This window comes from Furipterus horrens, unplaced genomic scaffold, assembly GCF_987537825.1.
Source record: "Furipterus horrens unplaced genomic scaffold, mFurHor1.1.pri manual_scaffold_11, whole genome shotgun sequence".
NCBI classification, from domain to species: Eukaryota; Metazoa; Chordata; class Mammalia; order Chiroptera; family Furipteridae; genus Furipterus; species Furipterus horrens.
In genome coordinates, this window is record NW_028327181.1 from 83253728 (window position 1) to 83272306 (window position 18579).

Genomic DNA, 18579 nt, shown 5'->3' on the forward strand with positions numbered 1-18579 from the left:
TATATATTTTTTTTTTCTTTTTTTCTTTTTCTTTTTTCTTTTTGAGATCTTGGGCCTGGGAGTGCCTGGGAGCCAGAGAAAGTATTTCTCCAGGAGCAGAAATGCAATCCTTTTTCTGAACTTCAGTCTGCTTTTCAGTATTGTGGGGAGAACAAAATCTCCCAGGGCTACTAAAGCACAAAAAGACGTGGGCCAGAAGCCCTTGGGAACAGAATTCCATTTCTAAGACTCCTTCTGTCTCACAGAGGCAGCCTACTGCTGAACCAGGAGCCGCCCTGCTTCCTGCCACTCCTGCTGCCCCCCACTGCCAGGGCAGGGCCGTGCCCACCGCAGGTCCCCCGTTCAGCCAGCAGTACACAGACATGAAAAGGCATTTCCACCGTGGACTCATTCCCTGTGGGAATTCAGTTCAATTCTGAAGATGTCCTGGGCTGGCTGCTAGAATCTTGGTGAATCAAATTTATAGCCTCTTGTCTCCATGAACACACCCTTTTGTGACATTAAGGTGAATATTCCTACAGAATCAGCCTACTTGGACAATGAGATACTGAGAATTACCTGATACAACCTACACATATCTGAACAACATTTTCAGTCTAAGCGATGAAATTAACTCAGCTAAATGAGTTTCGGTCATGCACCGTGTACTGGCTGAATTGCTGTAGACCAGACTTCACAGTGTTGATTAAATGTAACAAACTCCTCCCTCTCTCAGGAGCCTTGCAGGGTTTTGTTCTCCACTTCCCCTAGAATAGAGCTTTGGATAGGGAGGTGAGGAGTAGGGGGTAATATTAAAATTTGTAACTTAACGTTTGACATCAAGTCTAAGCCCTCCCCACTGCTGGATCACTGTTTTCTCTCCACACGACACATTCGTCCAAGGAGAACAGCTAGGGGCATGAGGAATCTACCAGCCAAGCTATCGCGAAGCTCTAAGCCTTGGGACTTTCTTTTCCACAATCTACAAGGATAGAACCGGAGAAAAACACCCAAAACTCTATGTAGAAAGAATTGCTGACCTCTCAGAAGCCATTGCATACCAAAGACGAAGGTGCACCTAACGTGTTGGGGTTCAAATCTAAACTCCACCCAGCATCGCCTCACCCCACCCCCTTCCTCGCCACAGTGCTCTTCTCTTATTGAGGGTCAGGAAAAGAAGGTCAGAAATGCTAACTGGTTTTAATTTTTTCTTCCCTGGCCCAATATCTGAGCCATTCCCGCAGGAGCCCCCAAACGGCAGCCCCCTTTGCTCCCTGTTCTCCTCAATGGCTGATTTTACTCTGTTTCTGGTCCAGGCCTTCGGGATGTCTGGATCTTGCACCCGCTGCAAATGGCAGCCCCCTCTCCTCTCACCTGCGGTGGCTGGAGAGGAAAAGACCACCTGGAGCAGCCGTGGGACTTCAGAGTCATCAAAACCCCTCTGGGCTTTTCCCCCGGAGTCACTCACTGCTGCCAAGACACCCCCAGCTTGGCCGCTGCCCCGCCCTCTAGAATTAGGGTGGCTTCTGGTGTCACGTGCTAACCTGGCACATTTGGTGCAGGAACCGAAGCTTCTGATCAGAGAGGATGCGGTCATGAGGTATTGTTTTTTCTCTTTGTCCTTTTAGACAAGTTGGTTGTTTCAAGCCTAAGTCCCAGGTGTTTGGGAGCAGCACAACTCTGCCCCTCCCGCGCCCACCCTGAAACCCTGGCGGCCCCGCCCGCCCCTCTTCTTCGTCCCCCACGCTGCGCTCCCAGCAAGGGGCAGCGTGGGCCCTAGGCCCTGATCACAGTGGGCTGCCGCCTGCGGTCAGGCATCTGTTCCTTTTGTTGTTTTGTTTCCAGCCAACGCTAGAACAGAGAGAGAAGCCAGGATCAACTAACAAACAGATACAAAGCAAAGAGACAGAGAGACAGCGATTTAGAGGCCAGGCACCAGAAAGACGGTGTCAGGGTCGAAGGATGCCCCCGAGGGCAAGGCCCCTACATGGATGGAACCAAGTGTTCAGTCACTCTCTCACGCTTGGGTAGGACGTTCAGCTGGATGGCATTCACGTGGACACTGGGGTGGGTGGGTGTGCCCCCATCATCAGTCCCAGCCGTTGTCCTTGATCATGTGTGCTAGCTCGATGATGTACTTGCCTTCTTTATATTTCTGGCTGCTTTCGAAGGCATGTTCCTAGGAAACACAAGGAAGAGAAAAGACGCTGAATGACCCCAGACAAGCAGGTGACTTTTGTGGCATGGGAGCAAAGGTGGGGCCAAAGACAGGCACTGAAGTCTGCTCCCAGCTTCCCCCAGACTCACTGAGGGAAGTCCTGCTACTTAAACACGCTCTGTTCCTTTCAATGAACTACTGCGCTGGGGCGACATCAGGACTTTCTTGATATTTACAATAGGACTTCTTTGGTATCTTTGCTCATTCAAAGCTTTGCCCAAATGTCACCATCTTGGTTAAGTTCCTTCCCAATTACTCAGTTACTTAAAAACCTGGCTAGCATGGCTCAGTGGATTGAGCGCCAGCCTGCAAACTCAAACCAAGACATCGCTGGTTCGATTCCCAGTCAGGGCACATGCCCGGGTTTCAGGCCAGGTCCCTAGTTGGGGGCGTGTAAGAAGCAACCAACTAATTTGTATCTCACTCATCGATGTTTCTCTCCCTCCCTTCCCCCTCTCTCTAAAAATAAATTAAATCTTTAAAAAAAACCCTAACTTCCACTGCTCTCCTTCCCACCTTCCGCTGCTGGGCTGCCACAGCACTCACCACTGCGGGCACGCACTGTAAGGTGCACATCCCCTTTGGGTCCTGACTCCCCCACGACAATACAAAGCTCACGGAGGGCAGACGTTCCCTTTGCTGTGTTCTCTGCTGGATTCCTAGTGCCTAGCAGATAACAGGTCTTCAGGAAACAACTGTGGGGTGCGCACGCGGACGCACTGTGCCTTAGGGGAACTGGGTTTCTGACGCTAACCCGGAGTCTGCCCTGGGGACGTACCCATCAAGTTTCCGTGTCACAATTTTACACTGGACTTGGTTAGACTTGGAGAAAAGGCCCTCAGGGAGAGAAGCCAAGTACTGTGAGGCCCGACAGCTCTTCTGTTCGGTTCTTATCTTGCTGTTTCTATGTCAGATGGGTTGAGTCTGTTTTTCCTCCAGTGCCTTTCTCCAGAGAACTCCGGGCTGAAGAGTCTGGCAGGCCTCAAGCCCCACCCGGCTGCCAGGCCTCCGGTGGGAAGCTCGGGACAAAGCACCTGGCAGCCTACCGTCCTCACCTTGCAGCGCTGTGGACTTTCCCCGCTTATAATAAGCCCCACAGAAAGAAGTCCTGCATAGAAGTGAGATCAAAAGGCTATTTTATTTGCAGGCAGAGATACCTAAAAACCTCCTGGTGTATCATCAGAGCCATCGGATGGCTAAGCTCAATGAAGAGAAGCAGCGGACATCAGCTCTTCCTCCTGAGTCCCCACGTGAGTAAGTAACCAAATCCTACTGTTGACAGGCTCTGGGCAGCACCTTTATGAACTGGGTCTTCTGTTCTAGAGCTCGGAGGCTTTGGGTGGCAGAAGGAGAGTTCAGACTAGTCTTTTGTTGAGAGGTCTCATTCCACATAGTGGAGAGGGGAGGGGCACTGAGAGGATGTGCGCATGTGCACACATGCACACACACACACACACACCCGAGAGCTGTGGGCACAGCAGGAGATTCCAGCACTTCATTATTCCCTGGGGTGTGTGTGTGTGTGTGTGTGTGTGTGTGTGTGCGCGTGCAACAGAGAATGTGGTTCAGGAATAAAGCCTGTTGTTCCATAGTAGTACGCTCAGGGTGGAGAGATGAAAAAACAAAACTAGGAAAGTGAGAGAATATCCCTATTCGATATAAATCAACAGCCCCAAGCCACAGGGCATTTGCAAACCTGGACTCCAGGGGCCAAAGCACTACTTCTGGAGTCTACAACACCCCAGACTGAACTCCACTTCTGCTTCCTAGTATCTGCTGCCTGTATGTAACAAGTAATAGTTAAGTATCACTTAACTGTTTACAATTTACAAAACTGGGATAACGATTAACATTTCACAGGATTATTATGAGGGTCAGGAGTAACAGAATGAGAGACTGGAGCCCTAAGCCTGGCACACGAGGTGGTCGATCACTATGAGGGGAAGACAGATGTTTCTCTCCTGTCCTGGACAGGCCCTTGTACTTGCCAAACTGTTTTAGCCGCTGACCCAGGGTGTCTTGTTTTTTTCTTTCTTATCCTAAACGTCTCATGGGAGACGTTAGTGCTGCTCCATTACAGGTTCCACCTGCAGCCATTTTAAAGATTTGCTTATTTTTGGACTTTACTTAAATGCAAGCATACTTTGATGCCTGGATTCCACTGTTCAGCAGCATGTTTTCAACAGAGTTCATATTTTTTAGAGCAGTTTTAGATTTACAACCAGAAGGAGCAGAAGGCACAGAGATATCCCCTGTTCTCCCTGCTCCTACTCCACACAACCTCGGCCACTATCAAAATCCTGGAGTGGTACCTTTGTGACAATCAACACAACTGCAGGACCAGCGGGCGTTACCACTCTGCCAGCTCCTCCCGAAGCCACTAATGCTGGTCACGTGAGCGTGCCTCACACTGACCCCAAGCAACTGCCAGCACACGGAGCCTGAGGCTTTTCCCGTGGAATAAATTACCCTCCCAGAGACAGGAAGACCTACATTTCAACTTCCCTGCAGTGACAGAGAGGGCAGACAGAAGCCTTGTGAAAGATCAGCCAATAATGATGACAACACTTTCCGAGGTACCAAGAAGATGTGAAAAACATTTGTTGAGTTAAACAATGAGGAAGAAATGTCCAGCTGGGAAAGTCCAGTCAGGACTATATCTGACAGTGGGCATTAACTAACAACATTTGGCAATGCCCAGCACAGGGCCTAGTACCTAAGAGATGCTCTGGGGACACTTATTGGAGCACCAAAGCGCAGGGGCTTAGTGATGGAAAGAAACTTGATTTGGGTTGGTGAACACACAATACAATATACACATGATGTATTACAGAATGTGTACTTGAATCCTATATAATTTTATTAACAAATAAATTCATTAAAAGGGGGGAGGGCATGAGCTCTGCTCTGCAGTCACACCACTACCTGGACTCCTATCCTGGTTCAGCCATGCTATGATTAGATAACAATGAATGTACTGTTAACCTCCCTAAGCCTCAGTTTCCTGCTTCATAAAACAGGGGTTAAACCCCGGCTTGTGTGGTTCAATGGACTGAGTGCTGGTCTGCAAACCAAAAGATTGCAGGTTCAATTCCCAGTCAGGGCACATGCCTGAGTTGCAGACCAGGTCCCCAGTTGGGGCGCATGAGAGGCAACCACACAGTGATGTTTCTCTCCCTCTCTTTCTCCCTCCCTTCCCCTCTCTCTAAAAATAAATAAGTAAAATAGGGGTTAAATATGACCTACCCTCTAGGGATGCTATGAAGAAAAGTAATGTTTGTCTGGAACATAGTGAGCTGTCAGGAAACGCTTTGTGCTAATATTATTATTGTTTATTAAATCAAAAGGCACAGCGGTGTGTGCATGTGTATCTCCGTCTGTCCCTCTCACAGGCAGGTGTGAGGGAATGACTAGGCCCAGGGGACTGACAGTGAAAAGGGAAGGAGTGTGGCAAAGAGAGGAGCGCACCGGGCGCTGCTTTGAGCTGTTTCCTGTTCGGGTCCAAGCCCGTTTCACAGGCCACAGAAAGCTGGCGTCTCTGTGAGGCTCTCAGCTACCCTCCTCAAAGGCCCTCTCTCCACCAGCTTGCTCAATACTTACATATTTCCAGCCCAGAGTGGTTTTGCAGTTTTCACAGTAAATGTCTGCGACAGCATGCAGTCCTGTTAGCAATACTCGCTCTTCTGCAGGCCCACAGCCCACGTTAACTCTGTGCCAAGGGACAGACAGAGGGCGGGTCGTTAGTCACATGTTCATCATTGGTTGCTCAAGCTGAGCTTCCAGCAAAACATTAACTGCACACCGCTGCCTCAAGGGAAGCCCACGGTGAGAAGGGCATCATCTATAACTGAAATCAATAACAACCCCCAAGAGGCAGCCACGTGGAAAATCTCCACTGAAGTAAATTTCAGGTCTGCGAGTTCTGAGTCAATGAGTCTACTAAAAATGGTCTTGATGGTTGAAACGCTGCCTGGAATTTTTCTAACAAGTGCTTTTAATCTTGTGATTTAAGGGGGCAGACTGATGGGCACACTGTGAAGCCCACAGCTATGGGCAGCGGCCCTCAGAGCTTCCCTAGGACTGACTGCAGCTGGAAATGTCAAACATGATGGCCCAGTCTTGTCCTGATCACAAGGGTGAGTGAGCCCTGGGTGTCAAATATACTAGACTCCTCCACAGAACACACATCAGCTGAAGCTGAACATGCTAGGTTTCCCTTTTCACAGTTCATCAAGTTTGTGGGAGCTTCTCTTTCCTTTCCCAGGGAAGAGGCCGTGAGTGACGTGCCTGTTAATGAACTGGGGGCTACGGCAGGCTGTGTGCCTGCAGGAAGGGATGGGGCGTCTTCCTGACTGGGCCTTCCTCCCAGCCTGAGGGCCATCAGCAGATGCTGGTGTCTTCTGCTCATTCTCTTTCCCCTCCCCCACAGCCCATCTCAGACCTGGCTCTAAGACCTCATGTTGCGGGCGTTCTCAGAAGCACGTTAGCTTCTTCCCCGAGACCACAGCTCTCTGATGTGCCTACTGGGGATAGTGAATATATTATTTTTAGCAGCCAAAGATGCTGCCAAAAAATGTCCCCAAAGAGAACTGGCTTGCCACTTGTGGAAATTCACACTCCACGGGGTTTTTACTGAGGCACAGAGGGCAGGGTCCATTGTTTAACCATCACTGAGTGGTGTTCATCCCCCCGCCCCGCAACACTGGCACCAAACAATGGATGTACAGTTCAGAGACACTCACACTGAGTTAAAGAGGTACGCTCGTCCTTGACTTCCTTGGAACGACTGAAATGCAAGAACACAAATCGGTGGTTAGACGTCCCTTTCACCCACCCATTCGGGAAAGGAGACCCAAATCACAACCATCACGACCTCCAGGATGGACACACAGCGAAGGGGAGCAGTCCAGCTGGCGGAGAGCGTGGTGGAGGGGAGAAGGCGAGACAAACAGCTAGAGAGCCTGGGCCAGCCCACGCCCGGACTGTTCTCACCGGCCCAGGTGAGAAGATGTGACAAACACAAACTCCACCACATCATTAAAAACTTCTTCCCTCCCGACAGCATCTGATATAACAAACCCACCCGAGATGATTAATCCGCATTGGCCTTGCCTAGACCCACTTGATGTCCAGCACCTGTGCGGGCCACAGCTTTCCCCCAGTTGGCGAGGCTGTGGCAACCGGGGCCCGCACCTTTGCTCACCCCCGGCCCAGCTCTGCGGAAGACCACGAAGACTCGCTGAGGCAGGACTAAACCACCAAGCCCACCTTCCTCTCAGTCGCGGTGACTTCTTGCGCATCCTAGCCGCCACGGCAGGTACAACCCTCCTAGAGGCCTAGGTCACAGCAATGCTCACTAAGCAGCCATCCCTTTCTAACTCCTAGCTCACCTATGAGCTTCCTTCTTCCGGCTGGAGGGTGGCAGGGGACAGGAGACTCGCAGGAGCCAGCGCCTGCCATGCCACTTGGCGTCTCCTTGCGTTAACACAGGCCTGGTCCGTGTTTTCCTCCTCTGGTTACACGCAATGTCTGGGTGACATGAGCCAGCAGCGTTCTGCATTGCTGCCTGCATTTTTAATGTGGTCTGACAATTGTACCCTGAATTAAGTACCCTAGTCTGCTCTGAAATCCAGTCTAGAAACAAACAAACCAATACTGGGCTCTCCCATGACCTCTGTTACTCAGTGGCTGGAGAAATCTGGGGGTGACTGGTTAAGTGGAGAGAACCAGACAGGACACAGGCCGCTGCACGTGAGACAGTCACTGTCAGAACCACAGGACGTTAGGGATCAGTGGCGCCAGCCAGAGAGAAAGGCAGAATTCTTGACTTGTGAGAAAGGGGCCTTGGGGGCAGCTGGATTGTTGATGGTCTCCAACACCCAAACACCCAAGAGGCCTTCGCTCCCAGGTGCAGCTCCCAATGTTCCCCAGCTGCTGCTCAAACCTAAACCAGTTCTCTTTTCCTTTGGGTCATGAAACACCCCTGGGGAACACAGGAGCTCCCAGACTAGAACTGAGCATGAATAGGAGGATCACAGCCCTGAAACCTGGGACCAGGAAGTCCAGGCCAAGTGCTTGGATGAGACAGAGTCCCAGTGACACAGACTATAGATCTGGCCAACCTGTCGGCTCAACCCTACAGCAGAGACACTGAGCGCTGCCAGGGTAGCGAGAGCGTCACAATCTGGCCCCACCAACCTCTGCAGTCTCTTCTCTTGCTCCTTTCCACGGTAGCCTTTGCTGTAGTCAGGCTGAACCACCTGAAGTTCCTGGATTTCACCAACTCCGCCCACAATGTCCCCTCAGATGGGGCGGTTCTTCACCTACCAACCCTAAGTCTCAGCTCAGCTTCCCTCTGACCTCCCAGGAAGAGGAACCCTGGCGGCACCTGTGTTCTGGACTCCTCTTGTTCCCTGTGTGTTCCTTTTCTATTTGATTTTGGGAAGGAATTTGGACTAGCTGGCCTTTAAGTCCCTTTCCAGCTCCAAAATTATACTCGCTCATGGTTCCATGGTCCTACACATGGATAACAGGAGTGTCAGTCCCTAAAAAGCATTTGCCAAGACCTTTCACGTCAGAGCTTAGAAGAAGGTGGCTATGGGAAAGCAAATTCTTGAAGAAAGCAGACAGGAAAGAGACAACATGAAGCACCGTGGCTTCCCCATTTCTGACAGGAGAAGTTGCTTATTTCTCAAACATTCACGGATCCTCTACTATGTGCGAGGCAGCATCCTAAGACTTTTCAGGGCAGCAGTATCCCCAGAAGGTGTACCAGACAGCCTCCCAGGGTAGGAAAAATACTAGGAATTTTACCTATTTATTTTTATATTAAAAAGTTTCATTGAAGCCTGGCTGGTGTGGCTTAGTGGATTGAGCACTGACCTGTGAACCAAAAAGTCACTGGTTTGATTCCCAGTCAGGGCACATGCCTGGGTTGCGGGCCAGGTCCCCAGCTCGGAGCACACGAGAGGCAACCACACATTGATGTTTTGTTCCCTCTATTTCTCCCTCTCTTCCTCTCACTATAAAAGTAAATAAAATATATATTTTTTAAAGTTTCACTGAAACAGTCATAAGATATAGACTGCCACTGGGATCTTTCCTGGGCTAGTGTGTGTCATATGTGTCTAAAAAGAAGTATGGGGCTCTCACTGTGTATGGGGGGGGTGTGCTTCTGCCCTTGCTTTCAGCGTGGTGCCAATACCACTACCCCTGTTTCACAGGACGTCAACGAGACGGCTCTCACAGAAGCAGATCTTTGAAGAGTAGGATCCTTGCAAGTTTTCGTGGGACAAAGTACCACACAGAGTTTCATCGAAGAACTTAAAAAGGTAAAGTTAGAGAGTTTTCTTTTGCAAAAAGATGCGCATTCCAAACTAGCGGGACTTTGTGGTGAAAAGTAGGCTACTGTGCAATATTTTCCAAAAAAAAATAAACACACTATATCTGTCCCTTCCAAGTAAAGGTGACTGTTTAATGGAAATATAACTCCTCTTCAAAAAGAAACTCGTGTTATGGAGAGAACTGGTATTTGGCAATATTTTCACTTGGTATGATCTTTGTAATTTAAACTTTATATGCCTATACAAAAACTAATTCAAAATGGATGATATTGAAACTCTTTGTGACTTGCTATCTTAACTACTACAGCAGAAACATTATTTACTGCTAAACTGAACTTCAAAATTTTAACCTTTTGCTCTGAAAAAGACACGAAGAGAATTAAAAATAAGACTTAGACTGGGAGAATATATCTGCTAATAACAGATATGATAAAGGAATTATATCTAGAATATATAAAGAACTCTCAAGACTCAACAATAAGGAAGTGGGCAAAAGAACGATAAACAGATGACGAATGGACCCTTGAAAAGATGCTCAAACATCACTAATTATTAGGGGAAATGTGAATTAAGAATTCAGTGAGATATCACTACATATATATTAGAATGTTGTATTTTTCTAACTAACCCTGGCTGGTTTGGCTCAGTGGATTGAGCGTCGGCCTGCGAGCTAAGTGTCGCTGGTTCGATCTTCCAGTCAGGGCACATCAGAGAAGGAAAACTCTGACTCCAAAAAACCTCCGCTGCCTTGCGGCATACCTCTTCAGGGGAAAGGCTAAGGGAGTAAACCCCGACAGAAAATCCGAAGCCGGAGTCCCTAAGGCGGTTTGACGTTGTAGTCAACACCGGCGACTCCTGCGGCGCACCTGAAGCCAAGCTGTATTGACTCCGTCTTTCCCTTGGACCCTTCAGCTGCGAAGAGAGCGGGGGTCTGCTGCATGGGCAACAGCAGACCCTCCATATCACCCTGCCCAGGCTCTGTAGCTTCAGCTTCACTGGAGAGGACACTCCAGCGTCATCGCAAGATGTCGATTCAACACGGGAGGAGACAGATACCGTGTCACTCCCGAGTCGGACTGCACAGCCATTCTCGGCGGTGCAGATAGACTCTTAAGAAGCTACACCATCGTCTCTTGAGACGGACGGCTGCCGACGATTTTTCTAACTGACAAAACCAAGTGCTATCAAGAATGTGTAGCCACTGGAACCTTCCTACATTGCAAAGCAGCATGGCCACTTGGACAAGGGTGTGGCGGTTTTGACCTGGCTGATGTGGCTCAGTAGGCTGGACATCATCCCGCAAACCAAGAGATCGCCAGTTCAATTCCTGGTCAGGGCACTTGCCTGGGTTGCGGGCGGGTCCCCTATTGGAGGTGTGCAAGAGGCAACCGATTTATGTTTCTCTCTCACACTGATGTTTCTCTCCCTCTCTTACTCCCTCTTTTCCTCTCTAGAAATAAATAAAATCTTTAAAAAGAAGTTTGGTGGTTTTGTATAGTCTAGTAAAATGGAAACCTATGTTTACACAAAACCTAGAGAAGAATGTTTTTAGCAGCTTTATTTGTAATTATCCAAAACTGGAAATAATCTCGGTGTCTCACAATTGGTGAAAGAATAAACAATGTGAGTGAATCTGAAATGCATTAGGCTAAGATGATCAGTGGCTGCCAAAGGTTATGGGAAAGGGGAGAATCTGACTACAAAGGGCTAACGGGGCGATGGAACTGCTCTGGTAACTTGAGTGTGGGGGTGGTTACAAGACTATTTGTCAAGGTCATAAGACTATACACCAAAGAGTGAATTTTATCGTGTGTAGAATTAAAAATAATTTTTTAAAAATCCAGTTTTTAAAAATAAGTCATCTTTAAAAATTCCTATAACTTTACTCTGTACTCCTCTATTTGTACAAGAAAGAATTGTAAACAATTTCCTTATCTATTTAAAAGAATTCCAAACAAGGAGTTTTAGAGGGATTTGTAGCCTTGTTCAAAACCACTTTTCTGAAAATCTGCAAGAGCAACCGCAAAGTTCAGTGCAGACCTTCGTGCCACTGGCGGACAGACTGGAAAACGGGGATCATGACCTTTGTAAGCACAAAGATGCTACTGATGTTCCATTTCAATCTCCCTTTCTAAGTTTTCAGTGAGGGAAACTGTAAAAATGAAGTACTGAGCTCTGGCTGGATAGCTCATTTGATTAGAGCATTGTCCTCATACACCGAAGTTGCTGGTTCAATCCCCAGTCGGGACACACACAAGAATCAACCACCAATGAAAGCATAAATAAATGGAAAAACAAATCAATGTTTCTGTCTCTCTCTCTCAAATCAATCAATAAAAACAAAAATATTTTTTAAATGAATTACTGAAATGTACTCTGCTTGGGACATACCTTTGAATACTATATCAGAAAGTAATAAACAAGATTGTTAAAAATAAAAGAGCCGTCGTCGGCAGCCGTCCGACTCGAGAGACGATGGTGTAGCTTCTTAAGAGTCCATCTGCACCGCCGAGAATGGCTGCGCAGTCCGACTCGGGAGTGACATGGTATCTGTCTCCTCCCGTGTTGAATCGACATCTTGCGATGACGCTGAAGCTACAGAGCCTGGGCAGGGTAATATGGAAGGTCTGCTGTTGCCCATGCAGCAGACCCCCCATCTCTTCGCAGCTGAAGGGTCCAAGGGAAAGACGGAGTCGATACAGCTTGGGTTCAGGTGCGCCGCCGGAGTTGCCGGTGTTGACTACAACGTCAAACCGCCTTAGGGACTCCGGCTCCGGATTTTCTGTCGGGGTTTACTCCCTTAGCCTTTCCCCTGAAGAGGTATGCCGCAAGGCAGCGGAGGTTTTTTGGAGTCAGAGTTTTCCTTCTCTGATGTGCCCTGACTGGAAGATCGAACCAGCGACACTTAGCTCGCAGGCCGACGCTCAATCCACTGAGCTAAACCAGCCAGGCCGATAAAAGAGTATACCTACATTAAAATAAGATTAAAAACAAATTTATAATTGTCTCATTTTTCTTCCATACTTTAAAATTACATAAATTATTAAAATTTTATTTTTATATATGTGTATTATGTACATATTCCGTAACAGCACACGTATACCATTCATGCAATAAGTGTACCTATTAGAAGTACATGCTCAAACATTTTCCTGACAAGAGTGTGTGATTTTACAAGTTTGGAGGCCACTGTTCTGGGGGCTCCAGGGTAGGGCCTCAGAGGACCTTTCTCTCGCCCTGACACAGATGACAATTCCTAGAAAGTGGGGCTAGGGCAGCCACGTGGCAGAGAAGAGGAGCGCCAGCCAGGCCCGGAGGCACCCACAGGGCCACCGCCGTTCCTGCAGGCTCGTTCTCCGACAGTGCGCTGGCCAAGGCCACACTCTGCAAAAGGTGCCGGCGCCAAGCAGGGCTGTCTGATGGCAGCATCTCCTCAGGTGGCCCCTGAGTGACAGTGTCTCTGAACCTGTTCCTCAGCCTAGCACTCAGGAGCCCTGAATTTCCTGGGGGCAGAGCTGCTCCAGCCCTGGGGCCCCTGGCCCGTCAACAGCAATGATGGGGAAACAGCGATGGGGAGCAACAGGCACCCTGCAAACAGACACAGGCAAGAATAGGCCCCGCTGGGTCCCTGTATCCGGTGGGGCCGGCCTGCCTGGAACTCCCCTGAGTGAGGGCGGCACCAGAGGTGGGGAGACTGAGAGGAGGTGAAGGAAGCAACTGGAATGAAGCAAACAGAGCCTCAGGCCAGGAGGCCCCGAACAGACCATCAGGCACATTTGTTTGCTGTCACTGCTGCCAGGCAACAAGGTGGCTCTTTCCCGTGCTGTGTCAGCCCAGACTGGTATTTGGGGCTCCAGAAAAGGTTTTTTGTTTTTGTTTTAAATTACACAAAACTTTTCTTCTGTCTGTTATAGGCAAGTAATCATTTCAGGCTCAGGCCCAGCCCTTCCAGCCAGCTCAAAGGAACGGAAAGGGCTTTGAGTTTCCTGTTTAGTAACCAAAACCACTGCTTTCTGGCCCCTTTGAAAGTCTGGAAGACAGCAATTCCTTTTAAAAGGGGGAGGACCATTGAAAAACAAATACTTTTTGGGGGAGGTGGCAGTAGAGCAAACATGTGGGTTCCTGCCCCTTGGTGACAGGCACAGGTCCTCACCTTGGAGTCCTGTATATTGAACATTCAGGCACGGAGTCCCCTGGCATGAGGCAGAGCCTCTCAGACATAGGTCCCCTCCCCACTCTGGGAAGGTCAACTGAGCATGCGCCTCAGGAGATGCACAGAGAGATGAGGGAGGCAGGTGTCCACCTGGGAGCTATTGAAATAGATGCATATCTGCATATGATTAAAGGACCTAGTCTTGGCACCAGAAATTCAGAATCAAATTCTGGTTTTACAACTTCAGCTTACTAGCTACTTGACCTTGGAAGAATTATTTAGCCTCTCTCAGCTTCTACATCTTTTACACGTGTAGATGGAAACCATGTCTGTCTTTCACAGAAAGTAGTGAGTAAAACAAGTAAAATTCCAAGTGCCAAGTAAAAAGGTCAGTTCCCTATGTTTCCTCATTGGCCAGAGAGGAAAAGGCTGATTCTAATCTACTTGGGTGACTTTAGTCTCCCCATTTCTCCATTATGACAAAAGGCAAGTCTTTCACTCTTTGCAACTTAATGTCTCCATAAATACGGAGGAATGGGACCGAAGCTTCCCACGATCCTTTCCACTCATGATGTCCTGTGACTCCTTGGAAACACTTGGTGGCTGCTGCTCCAGCCTACCGTCCACAGGCCCAGTTTCAATTACACGGGCTTCCAAGAGGCAGACTGACCGAGCGGGAGCCCTGGCTTTGCCATATACTAGCTGTGGTTCTAACCTGAGCAAGCCAATAACTTCTCTAAGACTCGATCTCCTAATCTGTAAAACGGGAACAATAAAACAGTTCACATTCACACCAGATTTGTACACAGAACAAAAGAGATAATGTGTATAAAAGAAAGCACTTCCCTGACCTCAAGGCACTGTGTGAATTTCATTGCTGTTGCCAGAATTTATTATATAACTATAACAGAAGTATTGGCCCAGAATGAAGCTGAGTTTTGTTTAATTGAAATGTAGATCACATTATCATAAAAGTCACCTTTTAAAGTGTACAATTCAGTGGCTCTTGGTATAGTCCCAAGGTTGTGTAACCATCACCACTATCTGATTCACACCCCCTAAAAGAAATCTCCCATCATTACCAGTCACCTTCCATTTCCCTTGCCCCTAGCTCCTGGCAACCACAAATCTACTTTCTGTCTCTATGAAATTGCTCAAGGCACTAAATACTACACTGTGTGCGCCATCTCACATAAGTGTTAGGTGGTGACACAAAAGAGGATTTGTAAAACCCCTGCCCCAACTTCAACAGATGTGACCGTAGGCTGGGGAGGGTCAGGCCAGGATTTTTCCCTTTCTCATTCTTTTCTCCAGCCATCATTAGACCTGGTGGGGTTTCCTATTTAGGGTCCATGTAAGCCACAGGTTTTGCTCCAAAGAGCTGAAACCCAAGCAAAATAATACTGGATCCTGTTTGGATTTCACTCTGAGGAAGCATATGGAGAAAGTGGAAAGGGTGATAAAGAACAATGAAAATTATGAGAACTCCCAGAATTTGAATTGTAATGCAACTTAAAAAAAGAAACTGTGATCATTTAGGTAAGAGGAAAAGGAGATTAAAGGGGATTTTTCCCGTCTTCTCTGCAGTAAGAACAAGAGGAAATGGACTGAGATGGGAATAGGAGGCCTGAGTTAATTATAAGGGAGAACTTCCCGACTCTGTATGACTTCCACACTACGACACAGGTCACCAGGAAAGACTAGGAGAGAAAGGACAAAGCCATTTGTATGTGCTGATGGCCTAGCAAAGCTTTCCTCTCTCTGTCTAGAAATTCCGAATGGGGTGAAAGGCCATGTGCGCTGCCCAGGGGCAGAAGCACAACCTTCTTCCCAACCCCCAAGCCCCCACCCCCACCCCCACCCCGCCTCCTCCAGGGCTCTGAGCTCCACTAGGTCTCATTCAACCTCACATCCCCTAAACAGATGCAGGGAGGGGCAGGGTAGGGACTGGCTCTCAAGGAGGAAATATCTGTTGTGCGAAGTCATAACATTCCAAGGGCATGGGAGCATACACTCACACGAAACAACCCAAAAGCCCAAAACAAAAGGTGGCGGGGAGTGTGGGTGCCACATTTTATTGCTGAAAGGGGGAGATGCTGGGATCTCTTAATTCTCAGACCTTTCAAGTTCACCTTCCTGTTGACCTGCTTTCAGGGATGGACCCAGAATAAAGAAACAAAATAGAGAAAGATCCTGCGAGGTCCGCTCCCTCCTGGTGTCACGCCGGCTTGATGTGGAGCAGAGAGACGCAGGCTTTGGAGCGAGGGAGGCCTTGGCTCCAGCTCTTCCTAGTTGTGTAACATTGGGCAAGACACTTCATCTTTCCGAGCCTCAAGGTCCCGTCTACAAAAGGGAGAAACAGAACGCCTGTTCCAAAGGGACGCAGTGAGCGTTAAATAAATGTGTGGACATAAAGCACAGTATCTGGCTCATAAAAAGTATCTAATAAATGTTTGTTTCCTTTCAAACCACCCCAGGCTTCCAGGATTTAAAATGGGAGCTGGATGACTAGTCTGGAAGGGCTGGGTGTCTACCAGAGCTTCCCCAGGCCCTCTTCTGAACCCCTCTGCAGCTGCAGACCCACGCTCCCCCCACACCTCGCCCAGCTGCCCCAAGGGCTTCAGATGTGGCTGGGTGCCGTGTGGTTGTTCTCTGATGAGCCAAGAGTAATGGACAGGCTCTCTAGACTGTGGCAAACGGTTAGGACGGGAGATGCCAATGTAAACACACAGCCGGTGGGAAAACAGACGCCGCCAGCGCTCAGCTGCCTGCATGCCCCCTTTGCTCTCCATAGAGAAGGCCTGGAAAACACGCCTTCTCCCACAGGATAAAGAGCAGGGAATTTCCGTAAGCATACGAGCCTGTCCTCTGCAGAAGGAAGCCTGGCACGTCGCCCTCACTTGGTCTCATCAGAGGAGAGGTGTTGAATCAGGATGTGATGGCAACAAGTCATTAATAGCTGGGCCCTCTGCAGTTCAGTTCACGCATAAAGCTAGATTCTCAAGGGGACTAAAATAATGGTGCTCAAATGTCTCTCAAAACCATTAGGCCTTTGAAAACAATTCACTATGAGCGGCTGAAACTTAAAAGGTAATACAAATTAATAAATCTAGAAAGGACAAATACCGACTTCTCAGATTTATGTTTCAATCTATGCTTCTGTTTCCAAAGCCAACTGGAGACTGGTACACGAGAGCGTCCTTACACCACAAAAGATGTCTGTGAAGTCAGCTGGCAAAACCCACAAACCCTCTTAGGTAAGTCTTTCCCTGCAACCACTCTGGGCAAAAAGGCCAGAAAAGGCTTCCAAGACTGAAGCTATGGAGGGGGATGGCTTTTTAATCATTTCCTAACAAGCAATCCCTCGGGTGACAGTGGAAAAGGTTTACAGATGTGATTGAGGTGGCTCTTAAATTGTGGAACAACAACGGCCCACATTTATATAGCGCTGACTGTGTGCCAGGCAAGATTCAAGTTGTTTTATGTAAGCCAAGTCATTTAATGCTCTTAACAATCTAATGAGGTGGGTACAATCATCATCTCCGTTTTACAGATGCAAGGTTAAGACAGGGTCAAACAGCCACTACACAGCACAGACCCAGGTAGTCTGGCTCCAAGGTCTAGAGGAGAGTGAAGATGGGATAACAAGAGTGTGGTCCCAGTGACTTCCTAAAAGAAAGGAGCCTAACAGAATTAAACTAATACTGACACATATATAAGATGTTCACATATATGAACTGAATCAACCTCCAAAGCAACAGAGGAGGAATCTAAAGCTCAGGGCAGGTCAAGTGACTTCCCCAGTTTTACAAACAACTTGTAAGTCAAAGTCAGAACTTCAAGCCCCCAAATTTTTCAGGAGCACATCAACTTGGAAAATCTGTCTCCTTGATGAAGGAAGATGGATCAAGTCATCAAAATGGATGAAAATCTCTCAGGATATTTGACTTCCTCGGCTCTGATTCCATATTTACTTAGGAAATGCCTAAATCTAATTCTCTTGCTCAAGTGGGTTTTACCTTCAAGGAAGATAACACATAGTTCAAGTTTTCAGGATTATCTGTTCCACTAAAAATTAATAAATTAGAATTCTGGCCTACTAATTAGCTTCCTGTGAGTTGTGTGAGGGTGAATCACTTCACGAGAGTTTGGTCACTCTTGATTGAGTGGATAAAATTAAATCTGTAAACCACCCAGGGATGTTCTCTGCATCCCAGCCTGCACAGTCTTGCCAGCTCATTATTGAATGAATGGTTCTTATTTTAACAACTCATGGGAAAAAATAATTAAAAGCAAAGAAGCCCCTTAAAAATTCCTTCTTTGGCACCTGAATTTCATGGCAAAGACTGAGTAAAGAACCCAGAAGAAGGATTGAGGAGACTGTAAAAGACAAACACATAACTAATTGCAGTCTGCGGGACTCCTACTCTATGGAGTATACGTGGAGGGTCTCAAACCAAACACTACATGCGTATGACTTTATCTAGTTTTAATTTCACAGACTATTGAGATCTGAAGAAGCTCCAAAAGCCAACCACTCACCCGACTGTCCACATTTCTACCAAACCTCTGCTTAAGCACATTCAGAGATCGGAAACTCACCACCAATAGCTCTAAAAGCACCAACATTCCTACGTGAGCTGAATGAACTCCGTCTCCCGACAGAGTCCTGAATCCTCCATCTTTACACCCTTGGGTGCCAAACAGCAGCTTTAATGTTGTTATCTTGCCCACATCGAGGCTTCTTCTATGGGCTAACCGCCTCCCAGTTTAGTACGTTGGTGTAATGAAAGAATTAAGTAGGTGGATGAACTAGACTGAATTCCCAGCTCTGGCACTTTCTGTACTGTATATTTGTGGACGCGTTCACCTCTCTGGTCTCCGGT

The 18579-nt window shown here is 47.9% G+C and overlaps 1 protein-coding gene across 2 annotated transcripts in view; it reads right to left on the reverse strand.

Moving 5' to 3' along the window:
* Window positions 1-2068: 2068 nt before the first annotated feature.
* YPEL2 (yippee like 2) overlaps window positions 2069-18579 on the reverse strand; it is a 34277-nt gene continuing 17766 nt past the window's right edge. The window contains exons 2-5 of one of the 2 annotated variants that reach the window (XR_016514185.1): window positions 6940-6983; window positions 5798-5906; window positions 2976-3305; window positions 2097-2158 (exon numbers count right to left, since the gene is read on the reverse strand). Coding sequence is in view for 1 of the 2 variants with exons in the window: in XM_090292162.1 (XP_090148288.1) it covers window positions 2069-2158; window positions 5798-5906; window positions 6940-6983 (243 nt within the window). In the remaining variant the exon portion in view is untranslated. Of the gene's footprint in view, window positions 2159-2975; window positions 3306-5797; window positions 5907-6939; window positions 6984-18579 lie in introns of both variants that reach the window. The other variant, XM_090292162.1, reaches the window with a different exon arrangement.